We start from the raw sequence: 22,987 nt of genomic DNA on the forward strand, positions 1-22,987 counted from the left end.
CTCCCTCAGCCTCCCGAGTAACTGGGACTACAGATGCATGCCACCAAGCCCGGCTAATTTTTTGTATTTTTAGTAGAGATGGGGTTTCACCGTGTTAGCCAGGATGGTCTCAATCTCCTGACCTTGTGATCCGCTTGCCTCAGCCTCCGAATGTGCTGAGATTTTATAGGCATGAGCCACCGCGCCTGGCCCACGTCCTCTTCCCTTTCTATGGAGGTGCTGGTTGAGATACATATATATGTGTGTGTGTGTGTGTGTGTGTGTGTGTGTATGTGTGTGTGTGTGTGTCTATATATATATACAGATATGTATATATAATTATATATGATTATGTATTGTCCTATAATTAAAATGATTACATATCATTGATTATATATTATTATATAATCAACTGTGTATAATATATAATTATGTCTGATTATGATTGATTATATATGATTATGATTATATATAATTGATTATGATTTTATATATAATATATATAACCAATTTTACAATGAAGATATAATGTTTTTAAAGTCACTGTATTTTCTTATTCATGCTTAGTTGTGAAACCTTGGATTAATCTTAAAAGCTCTTCCTTTCCGTGTCTCCACATAAAATTAGTCAACAAGTCTCTAAATTTTTCTTCTTCTATATTCCTCAAACTACTACCCAATTATGCATTATCAGTAATACTGTATCAGTTAGCCCTAAATAGTACTTCTGCCAGATTAACTTCTTGACGCCTGCCTCCAATCATTTCAAGCCATTGAACTGTGTAAGAACCTTTATAGTGTCTTCTTCTGGAATCTGAATTAAGTACATTCTCCTTAGCTTTGTATGTATGGCTTTCCTTTCTCCGGCTCCAAAATGTACTCTCCATTGCTTTCTCTTCCAATATTTGAAAATAGAACTCTCATACATTAGTGAGATCAGATGCTATTTTATTTTATTTTTATTTTTTTTTTATTTTTTTTATTTTTTTATTTTTTTTTTATTTTTTTTATTTTTTATTTTTATTTTTTCATTTATTTATTATACTTTAGGTTTTAGGGTACATGTGCACAATGTGCAGGTTTGTTACATATGTATCCATGTGCCATGTTGATTTCCTGCACTCATTAACTCGTCATTTAGCATTAGGTATATCTCTTAATGCTGTCCCTCCTCCCTCCCCGCACCCCCCAACAGTCCCCGGAATGTGATGTTCCCCTTCCTGTGTCCATGAGTTCTCATTGTTCAATTCCCACCTGTGAGTGAGAACATGCGGTGTTTGGTTTTTTGTCCTTGCGATAGTTTACTGAGAATGATGTTTTCCAGTTTCATCCATGTCCCTACAAAGGACACGAACTCATCATTTTTTATGGCTGCGTAGTATTCCATGGTGTATATGTGCCACATTTTCTAAAATTAATTCAAGATGGATTAAAGACTTAAATGTTAGACCTAAAACCATTAAAATCCTACAAGAAAACCTAGGCAATACCATTCAGGCCATAGGCGTGGGCAAGGACTTCATTTCTAAAACACCAAAAGCAATGGCAACAAAAGCCAAAATTGACAAATGGGATCTAATTAAACTAAAGAGCTTCTGCACAGCAAAAGAAACTACCATCAGAGTGAACAGGCAACCTACAGAATGGGAGAAAATTTTTGCAACCTACTCATCTGACAAAGGGCTAATATCCAGAATCTACAATGAACTCAAACAAATTTACAAGAAAAAAACAAACAACCCCATCAAAAAGTGGGCAAAGGACATGAACAGACACTTCTCAAAAGAAGACATTTATGCAGCCAAAAAACACATGAAGAAATGCTCATCATCACTGGCCATCAGAGAAATGCTATTTTCTAAATGTTGCCAGAATATTCATTTTGTTCCACCCTTCAGGGACCTTCCCTGTTGAAATTCCACATTGTTAACAACTTTATCGTATTCAATCTCTTCCATGAAAAATGGTTTGCTATCTTGGCAGGTATAAGACCTTCTTTCTTTAATTCCCAGTAGCACTCTGTTTATTTATTTTATTCTGTCTCATAAGCATTATTTGTGTACCTGTTTTATCCTTCTCAAAAACTGCTATTTTTCTAAAGGATCTGACAGACACCTACTCATGGTTTGAACACAGGAACGTCGTGGTTACTAATCTCAGACAGTCATTAATTATTGGTTAAAATTATTGTACAAATGTGACTGAATATTTTAGAGTTATTTGTATAACTGTAATGTAAAAATATTACTAGATTTCTCTGCAAACAAAGTTATTTCCAACAGTCAGGTAGCAAGCATCATTATGCAAAATAAATAGTTGAACTGACTGATGCATGAAAAAAAGTAAAGGATTTATTCATGGGCAAATCCTAGTCTCTGGTAGAGCTCAAAGAAGACACAGTCCTTTAAATCCTCTTTTCCTGTTCGTTTTAAATAGAGCCCTCTATATGCATGCAAAGTGCTGCAATCATTAATTAAGTAGATTCAATCTCTCATTTTCCTTAAATCATCACTGATTTGAGCTCACTGTTTTCTCAATTTAGGCCTAAGAAAATTATGGCCAGATATTCATTCTCCAATTAACCTAAAAGTGAACTATATTTCATTGCTTGTAGGATGGTATGGGAAATCTGAGAGTCACCAAGAAGGGAATCCGACTTGAAGGTATATCTGAGTTTCTACTTCCATTGTATGTGAAAGAAATTCATTCTCGAAAGGTATGTGATACTGGCTTTGGCTTACTCTAAAAGATAATTTAGAGGTTATGTTTTAGCTTGAAATAGCAGGATAGAATTCCCTCATCTCTTCAGCATGTGTTTAGTTTCCTTAAGCTAAAAACCTATGTTTAGAAATCAAAATGATAAAATAATTGAAAATCTATGGAAGTTGGTTTCAACCCGACAAATCTTAGAGAACCATTTTGAACTAACCTGCAGTGTTGCTTTTCTGCTCTATCAAATGTGCCTCTCTATTTTCACTGGAAATTAAAATATAAAGTTACAGTAAATCCAAAGGCGGCATTTGATATGTCTTGAATAATTTTTTCAAAAAGGCACTGATTTGAATTAATGATTTTAATTCAACACACTATATATCTCATCAGCTTTAATAGTCATGAATTTTCTAAAAGAGGTGACAAAGAATTTTAATGTAGAAATTAAATTTATTTCTGGAGGTACATTATGTAAAACAAGCGAGAATATCCTTCAAATATGTGTGTGTTCACATGTGCTACCTGTGTTTTATATCTTAGAAGCATGCTAAAAATTAAGATTGTAGCTTAGATTTTTTCATTTTGGCTTATGTACATTACCTCTTAGAAGGTAGTAAATATTCCTGGATATATCAAAAACTTACTAGAATTTTTCATATCTATTACATTTCCCCTGAGGTATATGTGTATTTGTGGAAATAAGTTTATTAAGATAGAAATAATGGAAATTGTGTTATATAAAACTTGGAAAAATGTTATACTTATTTCATAAATGTGAAAGTCTCTTTTAGTCTAAAATAATGTTTTAATATTTTAATCAATGTAGAAGATTAGCAGATGGGTTGCATAGTGGGCCATAATTTTTTTTTTTTTTTTTGATATATCTTTTTTTTTTTATTTTTATTTTTATTTTTATTTTTATTATACTTTAGGGTTTTAGGGTACATGTGCACAATGTGCATGTTTGTTTCATATGTATCCATGTGCCATGTTGATTTCCTGCACCCATTAACTCGTCATTTAGCATTAGGTGTATCTCCTAATGCTGTCCCTCCCCCCTCCCCCCACCCCAAAACAGTCCCCGGAGCGTGATGTTCCCCTTCCTGTGTCCATGAGTTCTCATTGTTCAATTCCCACCTATGAGTGAGAACATGCGGTGTTTGGTTTTTTGTCCTTGCGATAGTTTACTGAGAATGATGTTTTCCAGTTTCATCCATGTCCCTACAAAGGACACGAACTCATCATTTTTTATGGCTGCATAGTATTCCATGGTGTATATGTGCCACATTTTCTTAATCCAGTCTATCGTTGTTGGACATTTGGGTTGGTTCCAACTCTTTGCTATTGTGAATAGTGCCGCAATAAACATACGTGTGCATGTGTCTTTATAGCAGCATGATTTATAGTCCTTTGGGTATATACCTAGTAATGGGATGGCTGGGTCAAATGGTATTTCTAGTTCTAGATCCCTGAGGAATCGCCACACTGACTTCCACAATGGTTGAACTAGTTTACAGTCCCACCAACAGTGTAAAAGTGTTCCTATTTCTCCACATCCTCTCCAGCACCTGTTGTTTCCTGATTTTTTAATGATGGCCATTCTAACTGGTGTGAGATGGTATCTCACTGTGGTTTTGATTTGCATTTCTCTGATGGCCAGTGATGAGGAGCATTTCTTCATGTGTTTTTTGGCTGCATAAATGTCTTCTTTTGAGAAGTGTCTGTTCATGTCCTCTGCCCACTTTTTGATGGGGTTGTTTGTTTTTTTCTTGTAAATTTGTTTGAGTTCATTGTAGATTCTGGATATTAGCCCTTTGTCAGATGAGTAGGTTGCAAAAATTTTCTCCCATTGTGTAGGTTGCCTGTTCACTCTGATGATAGTTTCTTTTGCTGTGCAGAAGCTCTTTAGTTTAAAGAGATCCCATTTGTCGATTTTGGCTTTTGTTGCCATTGCTTTTGGTGTTTTAGACATGAAGTCCTTGCCCACGCTTATGTCCTGAATGGTATTGCCTAGGTTTTCTTGTAGGATTTTAATGGTTTTAGGTCTAACATATAAGTCTTTAATCCATCTTGAATTAATTTTGGTATAAGGTGTAAGGAAGGGATCCAGTTGCAGCTTTCTACATATGGCTAGCCAGTTTTCCCAGCACCATTTATTAAATAGGGAATCCTTTCCCCATTTCTTGTTTTTGTCAGGTTTGTCAAATATCAGATAGTTGTAGCTATGCGGCATCATTTCTGAGGGCTCTGTTCTGTTCCATTGATCTATGTCTCTGTTGTGGTACCAGTACCATGCTGTTTTGGTTACTGTAGCCTTGTAGTATAGTTTAAAGTCAGGTAGCGTGATGCCTCCAGCTTTGTTCTTTTGGCTTAGGATTGACTTGGCGATGCGGGCTCTTTTTTGGTTCCATATGAACTTTAAAGTAGTTCTTTCCAATTCTGTGAAGAAAGTCATTGGTAGCTTGATGGGGATGCCATTGAATCTATAAATTACCTTGGGCAGTATGGCCATTTTCACGATATTGATTCTTCCAACCCATGAGCATGGAATGTTCTTCCATTTGTTTGTATCCTCTTTTATTTCATTGAGCAGTGGTTTGTAGTTCTCCTTGAAGAGGTCCTTCACATCCCTTGTAAGTTGGATTCCTAGGTATTTTATTCTCTTTGAAGCAATTGTGAATGGGAGTTCACTCATGATTTGGCTCTCTGTTTGTCTATTATTGGTGTACAAGAATGCTTGTGATTTTTGTACGTTAATTTTGTATCCTGAGACTTTGCTGAAGTTGCTAATCAGCTTAAGGAGATTTTGGGCTGAGACAATGGGGTTTTCTAGATATACAATCATGTCATCTGCAAACAGGGACAATTTGACTTCCTCTTTTCCTAATTGAATACCCTTTATTTCCTTCTCCTGACTGATTGCTCTGGCCAGAACTTCCAGCACTATGTTGAATAGGAGTGGTGAGAGAGGGCATCCCTGTCTTGTGCCAGTTTTCAGAGGGAATGCTTCCAGTTTTTGCCCATTCAGTATGATATTGGCTGTGGGTTTGTTGTAGATAGCTCTTATTATTTTGAGATACGTCCCATCAATACCTAATTTATTGAGAGTTTTTAGCATGAAGGGTTGTTGAATTTTGTCAAAGGCCTTTTCTGCATCTATTGAGATAATCATGTGGTTTTTGTCTTTGGTTCTGTTTATATGCTGGATTACATTTATTGATTTGCGTATGTTGAACCAGCCTTGCATCCCAGGGATGAAGCCCACTTGATCATGGTGGATAAGCTTTTTGATGTGCTGCTGGATTCGGTTTGCCAGTATTTTATTGAGGATTTTTGCATCAATGTTCATCAAGGATATTGGTCTGAAATTCTCTTTTTTGGTTATGTCTCTGCCAGGTTTTGGTATCAGGACGATGCTGGCTTCGTAAAATGTGTTAGGGAGGATTCCCTCTTTTTCTATCGATTGGAATAGTTTCAGAAGGAATGGTACCAGTTCCTCCTTGTACCTCTGGTAGAATTCAGCTGTGAATCCATCAGGTCCTGGACTCTTTTTGGTTGGTAAGCTATTGATTATTGCCACAATTTCAGAACCTGTTATTGGTCTATTCAGAGATTCAACTTCTTCCTGGTTTAGTCTTGGGAGGGTGTATTTGTCGAGGAATTTATCCATTTCTTCTAGATTTTCTAGTTTATTTGCATAGAGGTGTTTGTAGTATTCTCTGATGGTAGATTGTATTTCTGTGGGATCGGTGGTGATATCCCCTTTTTCGTTTTTTATTGCATCTATTTGATTCTTCTCTCTTTTCTTCTTTATTAGTCTTGCTAGCGGTCCATCAATTTTGTTGATCTTTTCAAAAAACCAGCTCCTGGATTCATTAATTTTTTGAAGGGTTTTTTGTGTCTCTATTTCCTTCAGTTCTGCTCTGATTTTAGTTATTTCTAGCCTTCTGCTAGCTTTTGAATGTGTTTGCTCTTGCTTTTCTAGTTCTTTTAATTGCGATGTTAGGGTGTCAATTTTGGATCTTTCCTGCTTTCTCTTGTGGGCATTTAGTGCTATAAATTTCCCTCTACACACTGCTTTGAACATGTCCCAGAGATTCTGGTATGTTGTGTCTTTGTTCTCATTGGTTTCAAAGAACATCTTTATTTCTGCCTTCATTTCATTATGTACCCAATAGTCATTCAGGAGCAGGTTGTTCAGTTTCCATGTAGTTGAGCGGTTTTGACTGAGTTTCTTAATCCTGAGTTCTAGTTTGATTGCACTGTGGTCTGAGAGACAGTTTGTTATAATCTCTGTTCTTTTACATTTGCTGAGAAGAGCTTTACTTCCAACTATGTGGTCAATTTTGGAATAGGTGTGGTGTGGTGCTGAAAAAAATGTATATTCTGTTGATTTGGGGTGGAGAGTTCTGTAGATGTCTATTAGGTCCACTTTATGTAGAGCTGAGTTCAATTCCTGGATATCCTTGTTAACTTTCTGTCTCGTTGATCTGTCTAATGCTGACAGTGGGGTGTTAAAATCTCCCATTATTATTGTGTGGGAGTTTAAGTCCCTTTGTAGGTCACTGAGGACTTGCTTTATGAATCTGGGTGCTCCTGTGTTGGGTGCATATATATTTAGGATAGTTAGCTCTTCTTGTTGAATTGATCCCTTTACCATTATGTAATGGCCTTCTTTGTCTCTTTTGATCTTTGTTGGTTTAAAGTCTATTTTATCAGAGACTAGGATTGCAACCCCTGCCTTTTTTTGTTTTCCAGTTGCTTGATAGATCTTCCTCCATCCCTTTATTTTGAGTCTATGTGTGTCTCTGCACGTGAGATGGGTTTCCTGAATACAGCACACTGATGGGTCCTGACTCCTTATCCAGTTTGCCAGTCTGTGTCTTTTGATTGGAGCATTTAGCCCATTTACATTTAACGTGAATATTGTTATGTGTGAATCTGATCCTGTCATTATGATGTTAGTTGGTTATTTTGCTCGTTAGTTGCTATAGTTTCTTCCTAGCCTCGATGGTCTTTACAATTTGGCATGTTTTTGCAGGGGCTGGTACCGGTTGTTCCTTTCCATGTTTAGTGCTTCCTTCAGGAGCTCTTTTAGGGCAGGCCTGGTGGTGACAAAATCACTCAGCGTTTGCTTGTCTGTAAAGTATTTTATTTCTCCTTCACTTATGAAGCTTAGTTTGGCGGGATAGGAAATTCTGGGTTGAAAATTCTTTTCTTTAAGAATGTTGAATATCGGCCCCCACTCTCTTCTGGCTTGTAGAGTTTCTGCTGAGAGATCAGCTGTTAGTCTGATGGGCTTCCCTTTGTGGGTAACCCAACCTTTCTCTCTGGCTGCCCTTAACATTTTTTCCTTCATTTCAACTTTGGTGAATCTGATAATTATGTGTCTTGGAGTTGCCCTTCTCGAGGAGTATCTTTGTGGCGTTCTCTGTATTTCCTGAATCTGAATGCTGGCCTGCCTTGCTAGATTGGGGAAGTTCTCCTGGATAATATCTTGCAAAGTGTTTTCCAACTTGGTTCCAATCTCCCCATCATTTTCAGGTACACCAATCAGATGTAGGTTTGGTCTTTTCACATAGTCCCAAATTTCTTGGAGGCTTTGTTCATTTCTTTTTATTCTTTTTTCTCTAAACTTCCCTTCTCTCTTCATTTCATTCATTTCATCTTCTATCAGCGATACCCTTTCTTCCAGTTGATCGCATCTGCTACTGAGGCTTCTGCATTCTTCGCGTAGTTCTCGAAACTTGGCTTTCAGCTCCATCATCTCCTTTAAGCCCTTCTCTCCATTGGTTATTCTAGTTATCCATTCTTCTAATTTTTTTTCAAAGTTTTTAACTTCTTTGCTATTGTTTTGAATTTCCTCTCGTAGCTCAGAGTAGTTTGATCGTCTGAAGCCTTCTTCTCTCAACTCATCAAAGTCATCCTCCATCCAGCTTTGTTCCGTTGCTGGTGAGGAACTGCGTTCCTTTGGAGGAGGAGAGGTGCTCTGTTTTTTAGAGTTTCCAGTTTTTTTGGTCTGTTTTTTCCCCATCTTTGTGGTTTTGTCTACTTTTTGTCTTTGATGATGGTGATGTACAGATGGGTTTTTGGTGTGGATGTCCTTTCTGTTTGTTAATTTTCTTTCTACCAGACAAGACCCTCAGCTGCAGGTCTGTTGGAGTTTACTAGAGGTCCACTCCAGACCCTGTTTGGCTGGGTGTCAGCACCGGTGGCTGCAGAACAGCGGATTTTTGTGAGACCACAAATTCAGCTGTCTGATAGTTCCTCTGAAAGTTTTGTCTCAGAGGAGTACCCGGTTGAATGAGGTGTCAGTCTGTCCCTACTGGGGGGTTGCCTCCCAGTTAGGCTGCTCAGGGGTGAGGGACCCACTTTAGGAGGCAGTCTGTCCGTTCTCAGATCTCCAGCTGCGTGCTGGGAGAACCACTACTCTCTTCAAAGCTGTCAGTCAGACAGGGACATTTAAGGCTGTGGAGGTTCTCGCTGAGTTTTTGGTTGTCTGTGCCCTGCCCCCAGAGGTGGAGCCTACAGAGGCAGGCGGGCCTCCTTGAGCTGTGGTGGGCTCCACCCAGTTCGAGCTTCCTGGCTGCTTTGTTTACCTAAGCAAGCCTGGGCAATGGCGGGCGCCCCTCCCCCAGCCTCGCTGCCGCCTTGCAGCGTGATCTCAGACTGCTGTGCTAGCAATCAGCGAGACTCCGTGGGCATAGGACCCTCCGAGCCAGGTGCGGGACACAATCTCCTAGTGTGCCGTTTTCCAGGCCCGTTGGAAAAGCGCAGTATTAGGACGGGACTGACCCAATATTCCAGGTGCCGTCTGTTTCGCCTTTCTTTGACTAGGAAAGGGAACTCCCTGACCCCTTGCGCTTCCCGAGTGAGGCAATGCCTCGCCCTGCTTCGGCTCGCGCACAGTGCGCTTCACCGACTGTCCTGAACCCACTGTTAGGCGCTCCCTAGTGAGATGAAACCAGTACCTCAAGCAGAAATGCAGAAATCACCAGTCTTCTATGTCGCTGGGGCTGGGAGCTGGAGACCGGAGCTGTTCCTATTCGGCCATCTTGGCTCCACCCCATAATTTAAATAATTTGTATTAAAGTTATTTTTCCTTAAGGATCAACATGAAAACAGAACAAAGGATGGCTTTTCATAAAACATTTAATTAGGATAACTATATTAACTTTAAATTTCTTTTTGAAAATATGCAAACTGATACAGCTTCTAATATACTATATTGACTCTACTCTGATACTAGAGATTTTATTTTGATACTACTTTACTTTCTGGATATCATTCAGACAAGTAACACAGTAGACAGATGTATTAATACTTGACCTTACACAATTAGACTTTTAAAAAGTATTAAATTTAAAATAAAAATTTAGTTCTTTTGCTTTATTTTGTTTTTATGAAAAGGAAAAACAAAAAGCATGGTTACACGTATTAGAGTCTTACTTTCATTGAAAGTCACCGTCTTTGACAGTTATTTACTGAGTTCTTTTGTTTGGCACTATTAAATAATTCAGTATTTGAAGGAATTAAAACTTATACCTGAAAATCAAGAAACTGCTTAACATAGGAAGCAAGTGACAGTAAGCATAGGACAAAACTTCTCTGAAAATGCCTCCTGTTGATAAATTCAGGGACAGCAGAAATGATTTATCCCTGAAGTCATTTAGGTTCATTTGTTGTGGCTACCTGGGAATGAAATTTAAGTGATTGTGAAACCTTCTACCAGCAGGCAGGTTGTAGAAGTTACCTTCTCAGCCAGGACATTTCTGAGGGCATAACAACAGGTGTCAAATTAGGATTCTCTTGAAAACAGGAATATGCGTGGATTCCACCAATGGACCATAGAGGATAGGGTCCACTAACATTATAGCATTAACGTGTGAGGCGGAGGCACTTGAGCTTCCTAACTTCTGTCCCTGGGAAAGCTAACTCCATGTTCACAAGCATTTCCAAAACCTACTGTATTGACTGAAGAATATATGCTCCCCTTCACATCCCAGCCCTCATGCTGGTCCTTCCTGTGTCTTCCTTCATTATTGTTTGTCTCCGTGTAACAAGGAAGCATGGGAAAGGCAGGCACATTGGTAGCCAGGCAGGAAATCTGGTGCAAGAACAGAAATAGGAGTGGACTCATATACTTCTTGGAAAATTCTCTGCACATATGCTTCAAAAATTAATATGTAAGAAATCTCCAGATTGGTTTCCACAGTGGCTGAACTACTTTGTGAACCTAAAAGTTGGATAAATATTTAAAATAAAGAAAAAAATATATTTTATAAGCACCTCTCACAGTATGATTCACTTGTCCATGAATGTCATAAAGCCTATTTAGTTCTATAAAAGCCAGCCACAATTTCTCTTAGCCTTAGTTTGTTCATTATTAAGTGAGTTTGGTAGAAACTTATCAAAGTGCTTAACTCTTAGGTTAAGGAAGAACACAAACATTTCATTAACGAAAGTAGAAATGAGATTTTTAATTTTAAAAATTGTGTTATACACTTCAATCTTTTCACGCATTTTCATGTAGTCAACAATTTTATGATAAAATTCCAAAGTTCCTGTAGTTCTAAGGTAAGAATCTATTAGAAAATCTAAAAGGCACTTTGGAAGATTCAGTGAAGCTGAGAGAAAAAAAAAACTGCTGGGTACAATAATTTTGATTTCTGTATGTGGTTGTGTATGTTTAACCTCCATTAATGACATGCTGTTGCTGTCTTTAAATTTAGCCAGTATTTCACTGTGACATACAGAATTTTCTTATTTAAAGTTACTTTGTGGTTGTAGAGGCATTTCGTCCTACACATGGAAAGATAATAAAGAGATTTCTATTGCACAGAAAATGCAGTCACCCATAAATACACATCTAGTCACCTAACCTGATCAACTATGGTCTGGACCAACTTTACACGCTCTTCTCACCCTCTCTCCATCGCTAAATATCTACAGACTTTTAAAGTTCTATGATTAGCCTCAGCAATTCACACCCTTCTTCATGCTTTTCAAAAGTTAACCCAAGTAGTCTAGCAAAAAAAGTAAACAGAAAAACATATCATAATGTATCCGGGAAATATCTTAGAATTCAATGTATTTCTCAAAATTAACATTATTCTCAGGGAAGATTACTCATAGAACATTTGTGAAGTTAAATATATAATACTATTCAGACAAGAACAATACAAAGGATGTGTAATTTGGGCTAGTTTATATAAATGGCAATGATGATAACATTCTGCATCTGTTTTCAAGGCACTTGGTGCAATTTTAGGCCAAAACATTTAAAATATCAGGAATTTAGGACACCTAATCTTCAGACTTTTTAAAAAACTAAATTGGAGTATGTTTCCCAAGGTTACACAAGTCCAAAGTAGACGTGTTGTCAAATTACATACATTTAACTACTTCTAACCAGCAAAATTTGCATCGTGTAGTTCTTCAGAACCTCTTATCTGAGACGAACTAAACAGCCCTCTTCGTTTGTTTGTTTCCTGTTCAAGGACTCTTAGTTGAGGTGGTATCTCACCACTGCCACTGATCCCAGCTTCCTACATGACAGACTGGTAGTAGTGACAGAGGAACTACTACCAGATAATTCAGATTCCAGTAACTCCACAGTTAAGCAAATAAATCTTGAGTTCTCAGGATGCCCATGTTAGCAGAGGTGTGAATAAGGCTCTGCTTTTCCCATCATGTCCATTTCAGTGTGATGTTAACCCAGTTCTTGGTTCCACCAGTTTTGCACCTCGTATGTTCAATTATTCTTCATAGAATTCAGACACAAAGCTGTATACATATGTAACAAACTTGCACGTTGTGCACATGTACCCTAGAACTTAAAGTATAATAATAATAATAATAATAATAATAATTAATAATAATAAAAAGAATTGAGATACAAAGCCATGGGGCCAACTAGTTGAGCACGGCAAATGTCTTTCCTGATTACATGACATGCTAATCTCCTTACCTCTTTCATTCAGGTATCATGGCAAATCTCCTCTATTTAGGTTTCTTTCTTTCATACAAGCTAATTCATATACATAGGTATCTGAAGGCTTTCATAATCATTTTATTATCATGGTTATCATTATCATATTTAGATTTTTAATGCAGATAAAGTTTATGCTTTTACATTAATCATTAATCACTTTAGTCAAGTTTTAAAAATCACTAACCACTCCAAAGTCTTTACACTCAGAAAAACAAATACTGTTAACATTTCATGAACATATCACAGTTATATAATTATATATTTGCACAAATAAATGAATAAAATATATAGATATGTGAACTGTAATTAATATATGTAATTTAATAGAAAAAATAAAAATAACTTAGAAAATGGCTGAACTTAAATATTTCTTTACCGCAAGAACTTTTTAAAATTAAACTTGTATTTATGGTTAAGAATAAAAGATTGTAAATACCATTAAGAAGCTGAATGCATTAGCTCCGTGTTTTAATTTCAGACAGCTTTTGTTAACTCCCTGCAGTGTCATTGGAGATGATTAGCTGCTCTCCAGTTTGTCCTCACTTCTCTTCATTTCCAGTGTGTTGATAATGATATTACTTTAACTTTGTCAGAATTCGTAATATTTACATTCAGTTCTGCAACTTTAACTGTCTCAGGTCTTTGGTCTTCATCCTACATATAAATGGCTGCAGTTACACATCGTCTCTGGTCTTCTTTATATTATGGATTTTCCATTTCTCAGTTCTTTAGTCAAATCATTCCTTCTTTCCTTGTATTCTTAATTAGTTTTGTTTGCTAGTTTTGATTTGTTTTATTTACCTGCGTGGGGGATTTTCCTGGAAAAGCCAGAAAATTTGCTAGACAGATTCTGAAAGAACTGTAACAGTGCTAGTTGGTTTTTTAATCCTTGAAATATTTCATGCTTCCGGTGTCTGACTGTTGCCTTTATTCTTTTCTGGGAATGTTATTAATGGTTCATGCCTTCCTTGCCTCAGATGTGTGAACACACTTCTCTATTAAGTCCAAGCACTGAATATTGCCGTAAGAAATCTGAGGGCACCCTGGTATTTTTCTCCTTTTGATGACATGAATATTCTGCTTGGATGCCTGCTGTATTTTTGCCTTTTCACTTTTTTCATTTCAGAGAACTTTTACCTATTTTGTCACTTAATAGCTTTTCAGTTTTATTTGTTGGTTTCTTCTACTTCAGAGAAAGCAATAATTATTATGTTAGGTCATCTTTGTTCCCCACAGCTATCATAATTTCATTAATAATTTTTAACTCTTTGTATTTTTCCTCTAAATACAAGTAACTGTCATCTAGAGTTTTTCTACAATTCCATTCATTTATTTTTTTTTCAAATAAATTTTTCCCTCACGCTGTCTAATTCATATATTTTTTTGTATAATAGTGAATCTCAGAATTTTCCTTTGGTCTACAATCTTCTTTTTATCTTATAACGATGTTTTACTGTCTATGAGTTTGGTTTTATTAAAATTATATAATGTTTACGTTGTAATGATTGAAGCACTTACTTAATTTGATTATTCCTGATGAGTTACTGTCTAGCTCTTTTGTTTGTTTTGCTAGAGAGATTGTGGTTGGAAAGGGAAAGCCAGACTGTGACTGTTCTGTCTCTTCTGAGGTTTTGAGGTGTTTCTAAATGATTTGTGCCAACCAGACATAGATTTTAATTCCATGGTTCTTAGCTGCACTTCCTCTCCTGTAGAATACTTCCAATGGTGTACACAGTGCTCAATACTTAGGAGCTTTTCCTGGCACTCTCTACGTACTATCTGCTTTTCCTCTACCCAGATTAGTTTATTTGGGCTTGACTTTCATGAATATGTTTCTGGAGATATGGGTTAGGTTAGGGTAGGGATTCATGGTCTATGGTGCTATGAAATAATCTTTTTTTTTGACTTCTGCTTTTTCTGTTTTATATCATAAACTTGTATTATGAAATTGTTGGTTGTTCAAAAAAATTTAAAGAAGTAATTGTTAAAGAGTGAGGGAGATTTGTAAAAACTTTTCTGGAGTTTGATGTATAGTATTAGGTTGGATCCTTTCTTCCTCTATCTCTTCCTTTTCTTGCCCTTCTCCCTCTTCCTCCTGTTCCTCTCCTTTTCTCTTCCCCTCTTTCCCACCTTTCCTCCTCCTTATTTCTTTCTTTTTTATTTTGAAAAACCAATAGTCCCCAATACCGTAATTGGAATAGTCATATTTTTTGTTATCGAATTGAAATACAACCTTTCTTATACACTGCATTCTCAAGCATACACAGATTTATTTCCAGTAACTCTATGCTCTTTTACTGATATACTTGCAAGAAACCCAAAGTCTAGCTGTAAGAAGTTTTTTTTCTAATTGGTAGAGTGATTCCTTTGTTTTTGCTGTTTTTGAAAGGCTTTTGCCTGTTGTGCATTTTGTCTTCAAAATAAACTTAATAATCCGTTGCCAAGTTTCATAAAAATTTCTGTTGGGAAGTTAATTATGGTTACATTTAAGTTTTGGAGAATGACATCTTTGCGTTAGGGTGGTGCAAAAGCAATTGCAGTTTTTGCCATGACTTTTATGGCAAAAGTCACAGTTACTTTTGCACTAACCTGATAGTATTGAGTCTGCCTACCTAGGAGCATGGCTCTTCTCTCATTTGTTTCTAAACCTCTTCTGTGTTGTTCAGAAATATTTCTTAACAGTCTTCTCCTTATAAGCATTGCATATTTTCTGTTAGTCATTTAATGTTTTTATTGCTTAAGTTTATAGATTTTCAATTCAGTTTTGTCATAGACCCCTGTGCTTGTGTGGAAAAGCTATTATTTGGGGTGTGGGGGTGTTGTGTATATAATCTGGCAATTTTCTTGAAATTTTATTATTTCTGTGGCTCATGTGACAGATAATGATTTTTAATAATAGCTAACATTCAGCATACACTACAGCTCTGGAATCCAATAACTGGTTTCAAACCTTGGCACTTGTAACTTTAGTTAACCCCTCTTTGCCTTAGTTTTATCATCTGCAAGATGAAGTTCATAGTAGCGCCTAATATTTTAATGACTACACTGTTATAGTTTTTAGATGAGATAAAAGCAGTATAACCCTACGACAATGGCCAACTCAAGGAATATTATTTTTAATTATTTTTATTCCCAGCCACACATTACACCAAATGTTTTACATGTGTTAGCTCATTTAATCCTCATTATGTAATGGGCATTATGGTCAAGGAGAGTATGATTTGAAAGTAGAGTCAAAGGATTTGATGACAGATTTGCATATGGGATGTTAAGAGGAAGATAAAATGTAACAAGATATCAAGATTTTTTGGCCTGAGCAATTGCCACTAATCACTGCAAAGGGGAATTGGGAGTGTAGGGGTGGGGTAGGTTAGGAGCAGAGTTGTGGAACTATTAATTTTGCCTATTAGATGAGCACGCTGGTGGACATATGAGTCTAGGTTTCATATTGGAAGCACAGGGCATGTGTGTTTGTGTGTGTGTGTGTGTGTGTGTGTGTGTATAATAAATGAGATTGGACAGGAATACCAAGGAAGTAAGAATAGATGGGAAATATGTCCATGGAATGAATCATTGGCACTCTAATATTGAAGAGTTTGAGAAGAAATGAAAGAGCCAATCACACTCTAAGAGGGAAAGGCCAGTGAGATAGGTCAAAAAACCAAAAGAATATGATATCCTGGAAGCAGAGAAAAGAAAGATGAAAGTGTTTCCAGGTTGAAAGAGTGAAAAACAGCCTCTGAAAGGTCAAGTAACATGGAGACTACAAATCCTTCCTTCTACTATTAACTTGATTATACTTTAGTCAAGCATAAATATTATCATATAAATTACAGTTTAGTCAGGCATGTTATGTTTTTTCATATATTTGTAGATACCAAGATGATTTTTTATCACTTTTCTTATTTAATGTATCGAGTAAATGACATGAAAGGATATACAGATGGTGATGTATCCTTTTATATTGGGATGAAATTTCCTTGTTCATGAGGTAGCAATCTTAAACTGTTGAATTAAGTTTACTAATATTTTACTGTGAATTATTGCATATACCCAGTTTTAGTTTTTTCTCCACATAGTTTCTTTATTTTTCTCACTTTTCCCTTAATATTTCATTAAATCCATTCATTGAGAGACTTTAATTTTGGTCCTATATATTACATCAGTTTTAATAACATAGGATTACTTGTTCTTAAAGGTATGATTTAATTCCACCTTGAAATTGCCTAGTCATAGAGACTGTTCTGAGGTAAAATACTTGACTAATTTTCTAATTTTTATATGAAAATTGTTCTCTAATATTCTAAATCAACAGAACTCACTTTTATTACATTTTATTTTCATACAAAATTTTCCCTTTACACAGACATATCATTTAATACCTAATAGTTGCCTTTTTGTGTTTCTCCTTTTTTATTTAAACATTCTGAAGAGTCACTTGTCTTCCTACTATATAATTTTTTACTTTGAACCACTTTTAGTTTTAATTAAATATTTTTATATTTTTAAATTCCTTTTTCTACTTTTCTTTTTCATGTTAACTTATTGTCATTTTTCTGATTTATTGAATTGAATGGTTGAGTATTCTGTTTTCAATATTTTCTGTTTCAAGTAAATCTATCTTTGGCCATGCAGTTCATATCAACTGTTTAGGCCACATCTCATGTGTTTAATAATATACTCTGACTTTTTTTATTTATAAGTAAGTTCTAATATATGCTTTGATTTTCTTCTTATTCAAAAGTAGTTCTAAAAGGGAGTTGCTATTAAATCGTGCACGGGTTAACTTTGCTTTGACTGTTTGTTTTCCTTATCCACTTGCATCATACAAACCTTCCATTTGCTTCATAATGTTTAGAGTTTTAAATTTTTAGTTTGCTATTTGACTATAGTGCTGAACTAGAAATAATCCAGGGGCCATGTCTATTTTGGTTACCAAATTATTACCCAGCCGCTAACATATAGCAAGGCAATAAAAAACAAATATTTGCTGTTGTTAATGATTTCTATATAACATAATTTGTTAAGCTTCAATTGGATTTGAATTTGATTTCACAACAACCCTGTCAGGTGGACCATGTAGGTCGCTTTATTCCCATTTTGCAGATGAGTCACTGGAGACTTAGGAAATATAAGCGATGCGTCCAAAGTTTCAGGACTCCAAGGTGAGCCAGAATTCAAACCTCAAGTCACTTCTTCCTCTATACACCTCATTTGCATAAAAGTAGATTCTGCATTGTGTACCTGTAAACAGACTATTTTAATTAATCCATAGCAAATATTTACACTATTTCTGACAGCATTAGACATAATGGGACTTGAATGTTTGTAATTTTGATGAACTTAGCCTTTTTCTGTTCCATTTTGCAAACACTTGCAAATAATTCATCTAAACCTCATTCTAGGGATTGCATGCATCCTGCTGGTTAAGAGACACCCAATGGTGAACATAGAAAAGGTAGCACTCATTTGCATAATAAAATGCTTTTTAATATTTTTAGAGCCAGACATCTTTAATTGGGTCTACTAAAAGCTGAGGAAAATATGTAAATTCAAACATAAGTAAATTAAGTCTTTATGCAAATTTATGTGGCTCAGTTAATGCCCTTGAACCAAATCATGTACCCACTAATGTAAACACGGAAACCATTCATGTACCTACTGATTGTAGTTCAAATTCTTTTTAACGTTATACTTTGCAATTTACAAAGCATTTTTATTCTTATTACTTTACTTAATCCCTAAGGCTAGACATGAAAAGATATTGTCTTGCATATGGCAACTTGCTTGCCTCAAATCATGCAACCTAAAAGTCAATACCATGACTGGAACAAGATCTTTCAATGCTGATTCATTGCTTTTTAGCAATTCACACTCTAGAAATATCTTTTTTACATATTCTTCAGAAAAAAAATCTGTATTTTGATTTATATCGGTTGAACTGCAACCTTAGAAGAAAGTATGGGATGGTTTCAGCACTTTGGACCAGGTTAGGAGTGGGGAAAAAAAATAATCCTATGGTAGAAGACCCTCGTTAAAACTGGGAGACAGTTTGAAGTTGCTAAATAATATGTGCAGGCAAACTTGGTTGCAGGGGTGGGATATTCTTTGGACTTAAAAATAAACAAAAAACATGTTAGGGCAGCTTTAAAAGGAGTTCTTACTGTGTATTTTTTTCTAGAGATTACACCATTGTATGTCACTGGTGAGGTCTCTCAGACATTACTGAAGCCTTACACAAAAAAGGAAGATTCCATCATCACCTCAAATTTAATTGCCTTTATAAACAAATACTTTAAGAATTACCTGTGGTTTTTCATCTTTCTCTCCACCAACACACACACACACACACACGCACACCCACACAAAGAGAGAGAGAAAGAGAGAGAGAGATGATGTAACCCTATACTTTTGTCTTTCCCCAAGAAAGATGAGAGATGATGACATAGCAGACGTAGAGCAAAAGGGAAGCACGTATCAGCTCAGATTGCTGTTCTATAAAGTACCAGATTTGTGTGAATAACAACCTACTGCAGAGAATCTGTAACAGGGAAATATTAAGAAAAGGGTAACACTGAGATGCTAGTCAATATTACATGTCTTTAAATTCCTTAAAATAATCTAATATAACAATGTCATTCAGTGTTAAGAGTTATCAGACCAGCCAGGCACTGTGGCCCACACCTGTAATACCAGAACTCTGGGAGGCCAAGGAAGGTGGATCACTTGAGGTCAGGCGGATCACTTGAGGTCAGGTGTTTGAGACCAGTCTGGCCAACATGGCAAAGCCCTGTCACTACTAAAAATATAAAAATTAGCTAGGCATGGTGGCTTGCACCTGTAATCCTAGGTATTTGGGAGGAGGCTGAGGCATGAGAATCACTTGAAGTCAGGAGGCGGAGGCTGCAGTGAGCCGAGATGTCACAACTGTGCTCCAGCCTGGGAGAGCGAGTCCCTGTCTTAAAATAGATAAATAAATTAATTTAGGCCAGGCGCGGTGGCTCACGCTTGTAATCCCAGCACTTTGGGAGGCCGAGGCGGGCGGATCACGAGGTCAGGAGATCGAGACCACGGTGAAACCCCGTCTCTACTAAAAAAAAATACAAAAAATTAGCCGGGCGCAGTGGCGGGCGCCTGTAGTCCCAGCTACTTGGAGAGGCTGAGGCAGGAGAATGGCGTGAACCCGGGAGGCGGAGCTTGCAGTGAGCCGAGATTGCGCCACTGCACTCTAGCCTGGGCGACAGAGCGAGACTCCGTCTCAAAAAAAAAAAAAAAAAAAAAATTAATTTAAAAAATCAGCCCTAGGGTAGCACACAAAATTACATAACAGAAACCTTTTACTACATCTTGAACAGCTCCTGCTACCAATTATTAAGTACTTTTCAAGTATTAGTTGCTGATGGGCCTGGGACACATTCTCAACCAGTTCTAACAGCATTCAATAGGAAGTAGACATTAGCATACTCATTAGAATACTCACAGCTGTGAAAGAGAACTTGGCTCAAAGGAGTTATGTATCATGAAAAAACGTTATTGGATAGGAATGCAAGTCCATGTCTGTCAAGGTTTGATCCTTACGTCCTTAACCACTGGGAAATTCCTACAACAGTGAAAGGAATCCGCAGTCTTCTCAGTTAAGAAGGTGAAGGGAATGTCTATAGAATTCTGTTATTATTCTTGTTCTGGGAAACATTCTTGACTTACTCTAATAGTTTTCTTGAGATTCACGCTGTGTAGTTTTCCTTTAAATAGGTATTTTGGGTCTATAATTTTTTTGTTTGCATAAAGAAACATGGGGCCATATCATATTGATGCCACTCTCCAGTGAATAGGAATTTTAAAGAAGTATCAGTGTTATTTCCCTTCTTCTTCCTCCTCCTCCTCCTCTTCCTCCTCCTCCTCCTCCTCCTCCTCCTCCTCCTCTTCCTCCTCCTCCTGCTCCTCTTCCTCCTCCTCCTCTTCTTCCTCTTCCTCTTCTTCTTCTTTCTGTGGAGGCAGAGTCTAGCTATGTTGCCCAGGCTAGAGTGCAGTGGCTATTCACAGGTGTGATTATTGCACACTGGAGCTTCAAGTTCCTGACCTCAAGCAGCCCTCCTGACTCAGCTTTCCACAAAGCTAGGATTACAAGCACCATCAGTATTATTTCTTAAAATGAAGCCAAAAGAAATTGTTCTTTAACTAGTATATTCCTTCACTACCCCAAAATCACATATTTGCATGTATGTGGGCTGACTACTGCTATATAGAATCCTTTAAGTCATGACGAAGAGAAAGATTTACTAAAAAATTACTTTTTTTCCCCAAAACTCTAGGAGCAGACCATAAAAAATATATTAGCAGTACTTACACTAGTTCAGTGTCTCTCAATCTATTTTGAATATGAACCACAGTAAGAAACACGTTTTACACGTTTTGAACATTTCAAATCTATTCTAGCCAAGCGCATCTATTCTAATTTAATTATAGGCATCTATACATATACGTATAAATAATTGTTGCAACCAACTAAATTGATTTCACGATCGTTTGATATCTTTGATCAACAGCTTCATAAAAACATTGTCCCCACTAATGGCTACTAAAATAACATATTCAATAAGTTTGTGGCAAGATATTTTGTCTCTGGTGTCACATATGTAATGGATTCTGCATTATAAAATATGAAACACTTTGTTTATTCCAAAGAACAAAGTACAAAATATGTAAATTCTATAAAGCAGCAATCTTATGTTTTGCTCACTTCATACAACACTGCCTCTTATATATTAAGTGCCCAGTGACATTTTTAAAATTTTTATTACAGTGTATTTACATACAGAAAAATAATACACATTTCAGTGAACATTTACTTTACTGGGTGAATGAATGATTCGTATATTCAAAGAATACAAATTAAATCTTTGAAAGTGTACTTCTCCATCACTTTAGACAAACAGAATGCTTTGCATATGTAAGAGCTGACCTCATTATTTCTGATCTTTTATTCTTGTTTCACAAGTTTTTACCAAAATAAACAAGGGTGAATTAGATCCTAGAATGAAATTGTATTGTCTAAAAATAGTAGTCATATTCTTTCAATAGTTATGGAGATTATGTGATCCAAAAAGATTTGAAGAGATCTAACTTTGAATTTTCTGGGCTTTATGGCTTTATCGTGTTCCTATCTGTGTAAATATAACTGACTCAGCACCCATATCGTCCTGTCAGTAGCATGCACCAAAAATAACACAAAACCAGGGACAGGACAGTAGTACTTCAGCTGCAGAATGATATTGTTCTATGCTTTTTGTGACTGCTGAACTATGGTGGTGCTTGTTGAAGTTGCTTTTCTCAGTTAAAGTTACTCTTCTTTAGAAGTCAGGCCTGGGAACTGAGCACGTGAACAATTAGTAGTGACAATATTTTGAAATGAAATCAGGTCCTCTACACTAAATTACTGTCCGTGAATCAACCTTGTATGTTCCTACATGGAAAAATTTGAATTGGGCTATGTGGAATGATTGGATTGGAATTCAAAATCACTTGATGTTTGTAAGAAAAAAAATTATTTATAAAAGACATCGTATTTTCAGGAAGTTGTGACCAGGTCAGTTTGGTTTGATTTGAGAAATGCTATAAAGCAATAGTCTCAAACCCAGAAAAGCATACCCTTAAGTGTGTTCCAAGATTTTCCAGGGGGTACACAGACATGGGTATTTTATCTGAAATTCTCAAGTTTCAAAGGCACCCTTTCTGAAATTTGGTCTACCCTGAGTCTCTGAAGCTTGCTACTCCTGGTTTTTCCAACTTTTCTATTACCACCACATTTCCCTTATTTTAAAAATGTAAACGGTAACCTTCATCAGTCTTACTATGATGCATTGCTCAGGACGTAAAAGTTAAGAATGGGCAACAGTGAATTGGCTAAAGAAAAAGACAATTTGAGAATACTTTGCGCCTGAAATGAAAGGTTAAGTAAATTAATAAATGTTAAAAATGGCCGTGCTCCCGCATGTTCTCACTCATAGGTGGGAACTGAACAATGAGAACACATGGACACAGGAAAGGGGAACATCGCACACTGGGGACTGTTGTGGGGTGGGGGGAGCGGGGAGGGATAGCATTAGGAGATATACCTAATGCTAAATGACAAGTTAATGGGTGTAGCACACCAACATGGCACATGTATACATATGTAACAAACTTGCACGTTGTGCACGTGTACTGTAAAACTTAAAGTATAATAATAATATAAAATAAAATATTTGGGGGTATTGAACCTTAAAAAAAAAAATGGCCGTGCTCATTTTGGGAGGCCAAGGCG

At 36.5% G+C, this 22,987-nt stretch overlaps 1 protein-coding gene and 1 non-coding gene across 4 annotated transcripts in view; one reads left to right on the forward strand and one right to left on the reverse strand.

Annotated features, from left to right (window-relative positions):
* SGCZ (sarcoglycan zeta) overlaps positions 1-22,987 on the forward strand; it is a 1,126,701-nt gene that overhangs the window by 917,357 nt on the left and 186,357 nt on the right. For 2 of the 3 annotated variants that reach the window (XM_055287513.2, XM_055287533.2), the window contains exon 3: positions 2,593-2,694. The exons of the other annotated variant lie outside the window; for it this stretch is intronic. In XM_055287513.2, the coding sequence (XP_055143488.1) occupies positions 2,593-2,694 (102 nt within the window). The remainder of the gene's footprint in view (positions 1-2,592; positions 2,695-22,987) is intronic. 3 annotated transcript variants of the gene reach the window in all.
* LOC129461489 (U7 small nuclear RNA) lies at positions 13,493-13,554 on the reverse strand. Its single transcript, XR_008650571.1, has one exon. It is a non-coding gene; the product is annotated as a U7 small nuclear RNA (small nuclear RNA).

The sequence above is a fragment of the Symphalangus syndactylus genome, chromosome 1 (assembly GCF_028878055.3).
Source record: "Symphalangus syndactylus isolate Jambi chromosome 1, NHGRI_mSymSyn1-v2.1_pri, whole genome shotgun sequence".
In the NCBI taxonomy this organism is placed as follows: Eukaryota; Metazoa; Chordata; class Mammalia; order Primates; family Hylobatidae; genus Symphalangus; species Symphalangus syndactylus.